Below are 13,847 nucleotides of genomic sequence, written 5' to 3'. Positions count from 1 at the left end.
GTTGACAGGAGGCAACCTTATCCCTTTATAACTTTTGTGTTTTAGCCTTTTTTGGTTTTTATGGTTCTGAATAGTCCTTCTATAAAAGGCAGTGGCTAACAGGTGGAGCTAATTAGACGCCACATCAGCAGATATATCGCTTTTTTTAGAAACACAGTACAAACGTAGACGCTCACATACACGGACATACACTCACCTCTATGAACGCACACACGCACACCCTACCTTTATGAGCACCTCCGAAAGACTGATCCGGCGGATTGAATCTTAAAATTAATGAAATCACTATAGGCACCTCGCTGTCGACGGAAACATCGCCTTCCATCGAATGAATATTCCGACATTATAAGACACAAATATTAAATCTGAGGTTTGAAGGTTTGAACTCTGGTGAACTAAGGATACACCCATACCGCCGGGACGCCGCCGCCGCGACTACCAACCAGAGCGCAACTCCCCTCCTCGCGTGTCGCCCGAAAGCAACTGCGGCGACCTCCGCGACCAGCGATACTCTTGGTTCCCTATCCTCTTCCCAACGGCGAAGAAATTCTTGTCTACAAAGATGGGGTTCTCTTCACCGACCATGGCGGGCCGACACGACCCGTCCAAGATGTCAGAATTCATCTCCGACCTCAGCCGCGATCATCCACCGCCGTATGCGACTTTTTTATGCATTGGTTATCATGTCTTGTCTTCTTTTATTGAATCCTGACCAAACTTGATTGAATAGGAATGTTGATGAATCTGACTCCAAACGCCCCGAGGAAGATCAACAAAAGGCCACTCCGAGCCCTGGACCATCCCCAATGCAATACACCAAGGAAGATCCGCCTGCACCTCAACAAACGCCCACTCCAAACCCTGGACCCTCCACGGCACAATTCTGGGATGGTCCGCTGGACAAAGCTTTTGCTGAACACAAGCTGCAGATGGCTCAAAGGTATGCGCTTTTTATCCGAGCTATTTGTGCCAGTGCCATTGAAATCATCACATGGTGTGAATGAAATGGAATAAGCCACAATGTAATAATTTGCTGCAAGTAATCCACAATTAGCAATGTAACCCAACTTAACCATAAAAAAAGAGAGTAGAAATTACAGACCAAAGTAGATTGACTAGATTCTTGATCAGATACATGACTGACTGTAAAACGTGCATAGCTACCTACCATCATTCATAAATGTCCCTCTATTTTATTTCAGGCTTAAGGTGTTGCTTGAGACTAGAAAATTTGAGGAATCGTCCATCACTAATGCTTCCTCTTCCTCTCCTTCTCAGCCACAGTCTCCATCGTATGAATCTCTCCATCTCTTTTGTGCTCTCTCTTCTATGTTTAAATCGTCAGTTGTTTCTCTTTGATCTTTTGCTTGGTGAGGGACTGTTGATAGTTGGCGCTAGGCTTACATTTGGGTCTCAGCTCGATTGTTTTGATTTTCGAATGAGAGTGGAAATTTGGAATGTAACACCAACTTATAAATCATAAAAAAGAGAGTACACATTGTGGACCAACTTAGATTCTTTATCATTTACACGCATGGCTATAAAACTGTGCATAGCTACCTACCATCATACATCAATTGGTATGGTCTTCTAATAAAACTGTGCATAGCTGACTACCACATTCATCAAATCACTCAAAAGATTTGTCCTTTTGTTGAGCATGCATCACCATTTCGAGAATCTGCCATCACACTCAGCACATGCAGTTCTGCACTGCACCTTGATGAGCTTCATTGAGTATCTTGGTGTTACGAACCAACTTCATTTGAGTATCTTGGTGTCACCAACCAAGGACGGAGAAATTAGTTGACAACACCAAGCCTTGTAAATTAGATTTGTAGTAGGCAGTCTGAGCTACTGCACACTCTGATATTAATGTCTCTCGAACTCTCGAACTTTTGCCTGGGGATGGTATGTTGATAGCTAGCGCTAGGGTTCATGTGTGTCTCCAAGGTGTAGGTCACTCTAATATCAATATTTCTCCATGAACTTCTGACAGAAGATTGCCACTTAAACTACTAAAGAAATCCAATGCCCATTTTGAACAGCCTTGTATTTAGATTTGTAGTAGGCAGTCCAGTGAGCTACTTCACACTCTGATATTAATGTCTCTACATGAGCTTCGGATAGAACATTACCACTTGAATAAATTACTAAATAAACTTGATGACCATGTTGAACCAGTTAGCCTAAACTTTCTTTACTCTCTTGCCTCTGTAATTTGTGAAACAATCTGATCAAGCACATATACGAGAAGATTATTCACATCTAAGCAGCCCAACTTCCTTTACTCTCTTGCCGGTGGCAGTTTTCTAACAGACAGATCAAGCACATCAACAGCAGTTCACAGCGTGGTATTTTGATGAAAAGATCATTTTGATCTATGTTCCTTGTCGCTGCTTCTTTCTTTACTCTGTTGAAACCATATTGATTTTTCTACATGACAGTTTGCCCCTTTTTTTACTTCAGGCTCTTGAAGGAGTTGCTTGACACTACAGCAGTGGACAAATCGTGCATCACTAGCGTTTCTCCCTCTTTGCTGCAGTCTCTGTTGTATGAACCTCTCTCTCTCTCTCTCTCTCTCTGTTTTAAATCGTCTGTTGACCACTAAAAGTTTATTACACCTGGGATTTCATTTTGGTCTAAACTTGATGGTTTGGAATGGGTTTGAAGCGGGCGAACTAATTTTGCAATGCATGCATGAAAAAGTAGCATATTGCTTCTGTTCCACCTCATTTCCTATTTCTGATCTAATCGAATCATACTTTTTGGGTTTGGAGCGGGTGAACCAATTTTGCAATGCATGCATGAAGTAGCAGACTTCTGTTCCACCTTATTTCCTATTTCTGATCTAATCAAAATCATACCTTTTTGTGTTCCACTTCAGGTCTGGGGTGCCAGATCCCTTGGCATTGAAGCTTGGCATGGCTCTCATATCATCTTCATTTGTTTCTTCGTTGGTGCCCACTGGTCTATTTATAAAATATTTTGTCAGAGTTGACAAGGAGGGATTTTTCCATACATATCCTGACTGTGGAGGGCCATTTAAGACCTTAGAGAAAGCCCAGGAAGCTATTGATTCACATCATGTTGTTCAGCGAGAAATGATGTAAAGTCACTCAACTTTACTACCTATATATGTCCGTGTGTACCTTGCATGCAAACTTATTACTACATATATGTCCTTGTGCACCTGGAATGCAAACTTATCAACTCAGATCCTTTGTCATTGGCTATTCTATTTATATTCTGCACTTTCTATTTAATAAAATATGCTGTTGTTAACAATACTCCATATCTGAAATAGGTGCATGGATGGCCTTTCTGATGAGGAGAGAGCCGTACGAAACACTCTATACTGGTATCATGATGGCACAAGGAAGCACTCAGCAGAAGCTTTTGCTTCCTGTACGACCCGTTGCACAACACGGGAATTGCTAAAGGCTTTACTAGACATGCACAACGAGGACAATGATCTTCTGGGGGTCTGCTCTCTCTCTCTCTCCCTCTCTCTCTTGGTTGCATTTGCTTAAATGACATTGTATTAATGCTACGCTCGCTGACACTTACCATTCTTACATTTTAGGATCGTGCATATGAAGTAGAAGGTATTGTGGGTCACAATTCATGTTTTGATGGGAAAGACTGTATTTATAGGTCTTATTCTCATTTCAATCTGACCATGAAGACTAAAGGAGCTGATCCCAACAACGATCTATATTTTGCTGAAGTCACGTGTATGAGTGGTGATTATGAAGCATATGTGCTCACCTGTATCTGCATAGTTAAACCTGATCACAATGGTATTTTCTATTTGAACTTTACAATTTTAATTTATCAAATTTTTCCATGCACTTCTAGTTGGTAGCTTTTGCATGCAGTAGTGCACTCTTAAGTAAAGACGCTAACTAATAATAAGTTAGCAAGCAAACATGTGAAAGGCAAAAAAAAATTCCAAGCAATTGTTGAAGATTGTTTATAAGACTGACTTAAGTCAAATGTGGATGCTAGCTAGCTATGGCAATGTTGTATACCTCACCTATTTTTACCTCTTTTTGAAGGTGAATGCGCTGTGTGTGAAGATAAAATGGATGACATTAAACACCCTAATGATGACGTATACAACCGTGGTCGCCGCAACAAGTTTCATGTTATTCGATCACGTCGGCGTTCTCATGCACTTGGAGTTGATTTGTTTGAGAAGGTGTGATAATTTACTGGAGGATATTTTTATGTTTAATTCACTGTTGTGGTTTTCCTAGCGTGTATACAGAATCAAATTAGTTAATCAAAAATAAACAGCCAACTACAGGCTGCAGCTTAAATTATTATCTATTGCACTTCTAAGTTAGCCGCAAATTAGGATAGGTAACTGTACTGCATCCAGAGAGGATCCAGTAATATCTAGGTTACCTCTGAATTTATCAAAAGCATTCAAGGACCCTGAAGTCTAGGATCAGAAAGAATACCAGACAGGAGTTGAATATCACAACTGTTAAAAATTTGAGTTATCATTCATATGAAATCTCTAATTTGTAGAGAACGACAACTGACATCTTGCCCCATTTTGTAGTTATTTGCCGTCCGTGAAGAGGCTTGGCTGATAGAAGAGGAGGTTAGGGTGAGACGAATGATTAAGGAAGGGAAGGATGCTAGGAGCAGCAAGTTGGAGGTGGACAGAGGGGATGGCAGGATTAAGGAAGGGAAGGAGGCTAGGCGCAATTTGGAGGTGGACAACATCCTGAAGCTGGCTAGTCGCAAGTTGAGGGGGCACAACATCCCGAAGGAGGCTAGGCGCAGCGAGTTGGAAGTGGACAGCAGAGGGGATGTCATGATTAAGGAAGGAAATGAGGCTAGGCGCAGCAAATTGGAGGTGGACAACAGAAGGGGTGACCATGCAAAGAGGGATAAGTATGTCGTACCGGCTAGACGAATCAGTTGAACGTGATCTATCCAGAGTCTGTATCTAATGGCCAGATAACTAATGCTCTTGAGTGGCGTAATTGCCCTCGAATGTTGCCTTGACACAGCATTTATATGTGTCCCTAGGAGAGTAGCTGCACGCCTGCACCTACGGACATACCCATGAAAATTTGTCCGGCTCTTAGTTCATCTCTGTTAATTAGTAAACGTGCAGTGCAATGCAATGCACATGTAACATTAGGATGAGTCTACATAAGCCATCTTTCTCGAGCTCGATCGACAGCAAATAGGCCATATTAAAAGAAGGGTTTGCGTGCACACATAATGTTATTGCACCTGTTTTATTCAGCCTTCTGAGAAAGAAAAGTTGTTTTCAACCACCTCGATGTAAATTTTTTAGATAAATTTCCGACAACCTTTTATGGACGGAGTGAGTATAACATACTTGATTTAGAAAAAGTACTGAAAGTAACATGTCGTTAATACATCTTGATTCATGAATTTGCATATGAAACTTTGGAAATAATTTGGTTAGCGTTCTTTACAATTATGTTCCTTATATTTCAAACTTGATTAAGAAAACCGCTTCCTGTAAAGGATTCACCTAAGAACAAATTACATCAAAAAAGTAGTACTGAACAACATCTTAGAGAATGGCTTGGAGAAGAATGGAGATAGCAATATAACATCAGTAGTGAACACTTATATTTCCACTTGAAAGCTGATTGTCAACATAAACCTTGCCACTATAAGATTGAGATATGGTATGTCCTTAGACTCCTCACGAGACGAGTAGAGCTTTGCACGGATAATGGTAGGTATCTCATGTACATAGGTAATGTTTCCTCATTATTCCATAACTTAAATAGTTACAATACACCAATTCCAAATTGTGAGAAGCACGTAGGGAGGCAGCAACAATGTGCGTAGACCTAGGGAAGTGAAGTAGGGAAATGTTTCCTACTCAAAGTAGTTATACCCGAAAAGGATTCTGTTCCTTTGGAGGTTGCGTTGCTAGTCCTCCGTCGTACGATCCAACCTACGTCCCGATCCTGCGCCACAGTCTCCAGGGATTCCCACCACTTCCTTGTTCTTTATCTCGGGCAGAGATTTGGTGTACATGGACACAACTGATTTAAAAAAAAGTTTAAAATCATGTTTTAAAGTTTCATAAAAATCTGAAATTAAATCATAATGTAGCCAGCATTGTATCCCACAAGCGTGTAAACTTTCAACTGGAAATAAAGTGTATTTTGGGCTACATAAAAATAACAAGTGTGTGGATATAGTGATTCAAATCTCCAAAAAGAAATCAGACTTTGTCATTTTTGTGTAGCAGACCTCGATTCTGATACATGAAACCAGTAACCACCTTACAGAATGCAATAGTGTGAAATACCTGTTGCAGTCAGCAGAAATTAGATATCCTCGTATACTGAGCTATTTTTTCATTCTGAGAAACAACAATGTGCAATGCAACAGTTGGCTACAGTCCATGGGTGATCAAGTACAGTGTCTGAACCCTCTGTCTCTTACCACACCCTGGGTTCCTGGAGTTCTCGTAATTCTGCACTCGCATACTGCAACCCATCGTATTGTGACACATCCTGGAGCATTCACTCATGTGCTGCAATCCATTTTTTTGCTTCTGCTACTGAGTGTTACTATGTCTTCTGCTTGGGATGGATAGAAGTGAAAACAGCAACTGTACTTGTTCTAGTCGTTCCGCATTCTAAAGGCAAGTGTATAGCTAAGCATTCTCTATGTTCCTGTCAACTGGCATAGTAGAACAAATCATTAATTCCTATGGTGTGCAACATCAGTACACGTGACAAAACAAAAGCTTCCCCTGGACGTCCTTTTAATGGCTGAGACATTGCATAATTTGAGTAAGCTCAGAGAGGTACAGCTTAATTGTTCAGGAATGAACGTTGGGCTTAGTTTTATCCAATTTCTACGGACATCCTGTGAGTGGATACATAAGGTTATCAGGTTAGTGTCAGTTAGACCTCTCGTAGAGCTTCATCATTCATATGGCAGGCTATATACGAAAACTGCATCTCTGGACGGACTGGACATCGAAGAACAGCCAACGTACATGTGCCATAGTACAATGCTTAACTCTTCTAAATTGCTGAGGCATATGGTTACTGTTTTGTCTTGCTCGTTAGCTTCATTTGGAAACAGGTCCAACTTACAGTGGGACCCTGGAATTGCATTTGTCTATCAGCAAGGTGTCCATAAGGATTACAATGCACCGAATCTGCTACCTACAGAGAACTGTCTTCAAATATCGGAAATGAATATTATCTTCGTTACATTCCTACCTCCTTGATATGGTGAAGGAATCCTGAAGAATAGTAGATAATGAGAAAAGTTTCTGAAGAAACTTATCAGGGACTAGTATGGGTATGAGTAGTGGGTTTTCTAGTGGCTTAATAGTTGTAAGGGTAGTATCGGTATTCTACCTATGTTGTCATGCTGTAGTAGTTAGGTCTATAAAAGCCTATCTTTGTATCCTGTTGCAGTCAATTGAGAATATGAACCCTAATTTTATCTTTATTTTCCTGCAATTTATTTTAGTTTCATTCCAGCAATTTATCAGTTTTTCTACCGATTTCTCCTGAATCCTTCTTCTTCGATGATCCTCTTCGCCAGCGATCCACCGGGATCCTGACATGACTTGACCATGAAAGCTTCCTCGGCAGCTCATGTCTCTCTCTAACTTCTTCACCATGCAAATTCATTTTCTGTTTAAACTTACAGTGATTCAGGATTGTGCAAATATATGACCATGAAGAGTTTCCGACCGTGCATAACCCATCGTTAAAATGTATTTGCCCCAAGGTTACACATTATAGGCAGCCAGGACTTCTGCGTCATATCATTCATTCATTCATGGACACCTGCTTCTGGAGCAAACACGCATTCTGATTTTACACTCGTCATCTGTCAAAATTCCTCTGTGCTCATCATCCTCTGTGCAATAATAGTGTGTGTATGCTACAACAGCTGAGCTGAAAGTAAAAAAACAAACATCAAAATCATCCTCTGCACTAGTCCAAGGATCAGCTCTTTTTTTTTTTTTTTTTTGCGAACACGCAAAAGCTTTGTGTGTCATTGCATTAGAAGAAAAAGAAGCGGACTACAGCGGTTCCGGCATTCTAGAGGGAATGCGGGTACAAGGCGTGCTAGAATGGTACGGCGACCATGAGCATGCCAACAACTATCTGACCAAGGATCAGCTCTGTGCAGGTGACATCTTCTGTTTCTTCCTTCTCCTTTCATCTCCGCCGGCCGACCTATCTGACCGCTTCGACTGCTTCTGCCTGATCTCCATCAGCTTCGCCTTGGTGTCTCGGAACGGTGCATCTGATATCATGGCCAACAACTCCTGAAAAGATGTAAACCCACCAAATTAAAGGGAAAAGGCCACGAAAATGTCCAACAAAACTCAAATTTAAGGCCCAGATTCACTAAAATGTCATTAAAAAGGGGGCATCTTACTTTTATATGATCCATCGCAGCAAGATTGAAACCGATAGTATCCTTGCACTCCTGGAGGACGAAAATCAAACAAGGAAATGATCAGACTGCTGCAAGCTGTCTGTTGAACAGGGAGATGATTGCAAGCTATTTACCTTTACTCTACCGTAAAGAATTTCCTTCAGTTCTGTCAGTATGGATCTTGCCCCTGGTGTAGTAGTTAATTGGTTATGATGTGTTTGAACTTTGAAGCTCAACCTGCAAGGTTATGGAAGAGATCAGGATTTGGGTATATCAAGTTATTCAGGAAAATTGAGAACCAACCTGAGGTTGGGTGGTTAGGAGGGTGGTTGTACCCCCAGCCCACCAGAGTTCAAACCCCAGATTTGACATCTGTGTGTCTCATAAAGGCGAAATGTGTGTACGTTCATAGGGGTGAGTGTATGCGCGTGTATATGAGCGCCTGCGTTTGTACTGTGTGTACTGTGTTTCTCAAAAAAAAATTATTCAGGAAAATCTGCAGCAGGTTACACAACATTCAGGCAGCAATAGAATACCATGTTCAACTAGCCTAAAACTTTAGCAAGTGCGCGCCACACAAAATCAAACTACGTCATGCTTGTCCTGGATTCTATCACAAAACCACAACCACAAGAGGACATCATGCATATGAAATATCATGTACTCCCTCCGTGCCAAAACAGATGTTGCAAATTTGTCTAAATTTGGATGTATCTAGACACTACCAACCAGAGCAACCCGATGCCAGAACTAGAAGCACCCAAGGAGGACATGGCCATGGATGACGCAGGTCGGAGCAATCCAGATCCGCCTCCATATCTATTTCCACCTCAGCAAGATGTGTTTCCGCCCGGAACTTCAAGACCCCCACATGGAGTCAGAGATGATCCCACCAAATACGGAGAGCACACCCATCACGTTGGATCATGTGAAAGACGTAACCCAACTTTATGGGATTCGTGAAGAGCTCCTCAAGGAAGCTAAAAGTATCGAGAATAAGTCCAAGGAAAGCCTAGCGATCCAAGCAAACACCATAGCATACAAGGAGAATGTCAGAAACTCCATGAGAAGCTCCAGACAGAGTATAAGCATTTGTAGGAAGAAGAGAAGCATGCAAAGAGTAGCGCCAAGGTTGCCCGTCGCAACATCAACTTTGACACAGAAGCATCCACCTTGTTGGATAACTGTTGGTGTATCTGTTGGGCTGTCTTCTTGTTCTCTGTTGTGGCCCATCTGGCCCATTCCAGTCCTGACCTATATAAGGTGCATCTATCTCTGTAACCCTAAGAAGAGAGAGTTCCTCCCTGCAGCCTCCTTCTACCTCAGGTTAGGCCCTCACCTCTGTCCACATGGTATCGAGCAAGGGGCGATGAGGGCAACGACGGGAAGGACTGCCGATCTGGAAGCCTAGTCTGTTGTGGCAGCTAGGAGGAAGAGGAAGAGGAAGGGAGCAGGCTGCTGCGGTGGCAAGGAGGGGAAGGTAGTGACGAGTAAGGAGACGAAGAGGGCATCCTGCGGATAAGCCCTTTGGTGTTTCTGAGAGGTTAGTTTGGTGTCAAGCATGGGGGACAACGGGGATTTGGCCAAGGCTCTGGAGAAGCCGGCGTAACTTATCACTACCAAAGGAGATGGAGGAGGAGGATCTGCTGGAGGGGGAGCAATCGTTCCCCATACCAACATCGGTCAGAAACTTGAGCTGCCGGCGAATGAAATCAAGTTGGAAGGAGTGGCCAACTATCTCCGGTGGTCAAGGAGGGCGTTGTTGATTTTGAACTCGAAAGGGCTGGATGAACGTGTGAGTGGTGAAGCTGCAGAACCAACAGACAAGACTAGTCTGGAATGGAAACAGTGGAATGCCATAAATTCTCTGATTGTGGCATGGTTGCTTAACTCTTTGGTTCCTAACATTGCTGCTTCTGTAGAGGCACTCACAAAAGCTTCAGAGGTATGGGACACCCTATCAAATCTCTATTCTGGAAAGGGGAACATTACGTTGATTGCTGAGATTGAGGATAAAGTGCATGACTTGCAACAAGGAAACAAAACTGTGATGGCATATATGGCTGAGTTGCAGCATCTTTGGGGAGATTTAGATCATGTTGATCCTCTGGAACTTGCCCATGGGGAATGTGTGAGTGCTGCTGCAAGCTGGATTGAACGTCGGCGAGTCATGAAGTTCTTGAAAGGGCTTAATCAAGATTTTGAAGGGAGAAGGGCTGCTTTACTGCATCAAACCACTACCCCTTCTCTCAAAGAATCCATTGCAGCTATGTCCAGAGAGGAAGTGCGTCTGAATATGACAAAGGGAAGCGATTCTGTCCCTCATCCGACCTTCTACACTACCGAGAGACAAGAGCTGAGAGACTGCTATACTTGTGGACAGAAGGGACACTTGAAGCATCAGTGTACCTCCTTTGCCACACCCAGTAGGGGGAGAGGAGGATACACACATGGTAGAGGAAGCTACGGAGGAAGAGGTGATGGCAGAGGTGGTGGATAGCCATATGGACAACAGTATGGAAGAGGTGGCAGACAACAGTATGATAGAGGTGGTGGACAGCCATATGGACATCAGTATGGCAGAGGTGTGGACAACCATATGGACAACAGTATGGCAGGGGTGGTGGACAACAGCACGCTATATCACCCAAGACACATATGGCAGCAGCTTCAGAGCCAACTACCAGTACCTCTCAGGGACAATCAAATGAAGAAGGACAAAATGAAGCAACCTTGGGAACTTTGCTCACTATGTCTACAAATATGAAGGTAATATTGATCGAGTGTCTATGGCCACTCATAATTCTAATTCAGATTGGATTCTTGATTCTAAAGCATCCAAATATGTTACTGGGAATTTTGTGAGTTTGACTATTATACTCAGTATCCTCCCACACATAGAGGCACTATCCAAACAGCAGATGACACAACACAATCTATAAAAGGGGAGGGGTCAGTGCAATGTACACCCAACATAAAATTGTCATCGGTTCTACATGTTCCTGCTTTTCCAGTTGATAGATATATGTGTTTAATTCAGGAAAGGGAGAGCAGCAAGAAGGTTGGGACTGCAACCAGGCATAGAGGTCTTTGGCACATAGATCGTGACAAGATGGGGCATGATGCTAGTTCTGTGCTTGCTACGATTGTTGGAGGAAAGGACATTATGGCTCTAGTTCATCATTGTCGAATGGGCCACACGGCGTTTGATAAAATGTTTCGAGTTTTTCCTGATGTAATGAATGGAGTGGACAAAACCAAATTATGTTGTGATGCCTGCGAATATGCTAAGCATACGAGAACCTCTTATGTTAGTAGAGGGATCAGAAGTGTAACCCCATTTGTGTTAGTGCACTCTGATGTATATATGGATGTGTCCTGTTGTGTCAGCAAGTGGCATGAAGTACTTTGTGACTTTTATTGACTGCTATTCCAGAATGACTTGGATTTATCTTATGCGTCACAAAGATGAAGTGTTTACTTGTTTTTAGAGTTTTTGTGCCTATGTGAAAAACCAATTCAATGTTCAGGTGCAAGTGATCAGAACTGATAATGGTACTAAATATATCAACAAACCTTTTGCTGCTTTTTTATCTTCGCAAGGTATACTACACCAAACTTCATGTCCTGACACTCCTCCCCAGAATGGAGTTGTTGAGCGGAAAAATAGGCACATTCTTGAAGTGACTCGATCTCTTATGTTTACCATAAATGTTCCCAAATTCTTATGGAGTGAGGCAGTTATGACTGCTACGTATTTGATCAACAGAATGCCTTCAAAGATTCTAGGTATGCAGTCTCATTGCCAACTCCTTCTAAATAACAATGACTTTGTTGTACCACCCAAAGTCTTTGGTTGTACATGTTTTGTAAGGGATCACAGACCATCTGTTGGCAAGCTAGATCATCGGGCTATCAAATGTATCTTTATTGGCTATTCCTCCGCATGTAAGGGTTACAAGTGTTGGAATCCCACTGACAGGAGGACATTTGTAAGCATGGATGTTACGTTTCGTGAGTCAGAACCATTTTATGACGGTGAGAGTGATCTTAGTGGCTTGTTCCAGGGGCTTGACCATCTTGGTAATGCTCAAGAGGGGGAGCAACAACAAGGTGGTGATCAAGAGCAGCAAGAAGGTGAGCAACAGCAACATCAACAAATTACTATTGTTGCGGAGATTCATGCAATTCCTGGTACACCTACACCACCTAGATCCGTACCACCACAAAGATGGCTGCAGAATCCACTTGTGTACTCTAGAAGACAAGTACAAAGGGAACAAGTAGATGCACTGGAGGAGCAACAAGACCAGGGGCAGTGGGAGCAACCCATTGGACCTGAAAATCAAGGAAGCACAAGTGTAGATTCTGCTGAGGAGAATCAATCTCAGTCTGAGTCCAATAATAGCCTAGACTTGCCAATTGCAATAAGGAAAGGGATAAGGAAAGTTGGGCCCCCAAAGCGACTGAGTTATGATGACTATGACGTAGGAAATTAAATTTCTTACAAGGCATTGTCACCCTCTTTTTGGGCTTTTGTTGCTTCACTGCAAACTGTATATGTTTCTAAGGATTGGAAGGCAGCCAGGTTGGACCCGAGATGGTGCAATGCTATGATGAAAGAATTAGAGGCCTTGAAGAAAAATAAAACATGGGAGTTGACAGATCTCCCCAAAGGAAAGAATACAGTAGGCTGTAAGTGGATCTATTCTGTAAAACAAAATGCAGAAGGAAAAGTGGAGAGATATAAGGCAAGACTTGTGGCAAGAGGATATAGTCGGACTTATGGCATTGACTATGATGAGACGTTTGCACCGGTGGCAAAAATGAGCACCGTCGAATATTGATCTCTTGTGCAGCAAATTTCGGATGGCCCTTGCATCAACTTGATGTCAAAAATGCATTTCTGCATGGTGATGTTCAAGAGGAGGTGTATATGAAGATGCCACCAGGATTTGTCAGACCTGAAACTAAAGGGAAGGTATGTATACTGAAGAAATCTCTATATGGTCTCAAACAATCTCCACGGGCCTGGTTTGATAGGTTTAGACAAGTTGTGTGTGGCATGGGATATGGTCAATGCAATGAAGACCATACCTTATTTTACAGACATTCTGAGCAGAAAATCACTATCCTTGCTGTGTATGTTGATGATATTATTATCACGGGAGATGATGATGTGGAAATTGCAAAACTGAAAGGATGCTTGATACGTCCAATTTGCATCACTATTTTATATCATAATTTGCTGTTATTCATTGATATATTTCATATTGGGACACAATACTTATGTTATTTCATCTATTTTGCATGTTTCATGATTATTTGGGGATCGAGCACCGGAGCCAGGATTCCTGCTGGAAAAAGCACCGTCAGGATGCAATATTTCGGAAGATCAACTCGTGGAAGCAAGTTTT

At 42.3% G+C, this 13,847-nt stretch overlaps 1 protein-coding gene across 1 annotated transcript; it reads left to right on the top strand.

The window, feature by feature from the left end:
* Positions 1 to 2,425: 2,425 nt before the first annotated feature.
* On the top strand, positions 2,426 to 5,043 carry LOC124695682. Its single transcript, XM_047228506.1, has 6 exons — positions 2,426 to 2,553; positions 2,888 to 3,109; positions 3,308 to 3,485; positions 3,587 to 3,803; positions 4,062 to 4,204; positions 4,574 to 5,043. Exons 1-6 carry the CDS (start codon positions 2,441 to 2,443, stop codon positions 4,940 to 4,942), a joined length of 1,242 nt encoding a protein of 413 aa, XP_047084462.1. The 5' UTR covers positions 2,426 to 2,440; the 3' UTR covers positions 4,943 to 5,043.
* Positions 5,044 to 13,847: the final 8,804 nt, after the last annotated feature.

Source organism: Lolium rigidum, chromosome 3 (assembly GCF_022539505.1).
Source record: "Lolium rigidum isolate FL_2022 chromosome 3, APGP_CSIRO_Lrig_0.1, whole genome shotgun sequence".
Lineage (NCBI taxonomy): Eukaryota > Viridiplantae > Streptophyta > Magnoliopsida > Poales > Poaceae > Lolium > Lolium rigidum.
This window is presented reverse-complemented; position numbering and strand designations above follow the sequence as displayed.

What these genes read in the sequence shown, in the direction of transcription:
- LOC124695682 (XM_047228506.1), top strand. Translation starts at nt 2,441, where the DNA reads ATGACAGTTTGCCCCTTTTTTTACTTCAGGCTCTTGAAGGAGTTGCTT. An exon ending in TCTTTGCTGCAGTCTCTGTT is followed by an intron (nt 2,554 to 2,887) that starts GTATGAACCTCT and finishes GTTCCACTTCAG; the next exon opens with GTCTGGGGTGCCAGATCCCT. An exon ending in AGGACAATGATCTTCTGGGG is followed by an intron (nt 3,486 to 3,586) that starts GTCTGCTCTCTC and finishes CTTACATTTTAG; the next exon opens with GATCGTGCATATGAAGTAGA.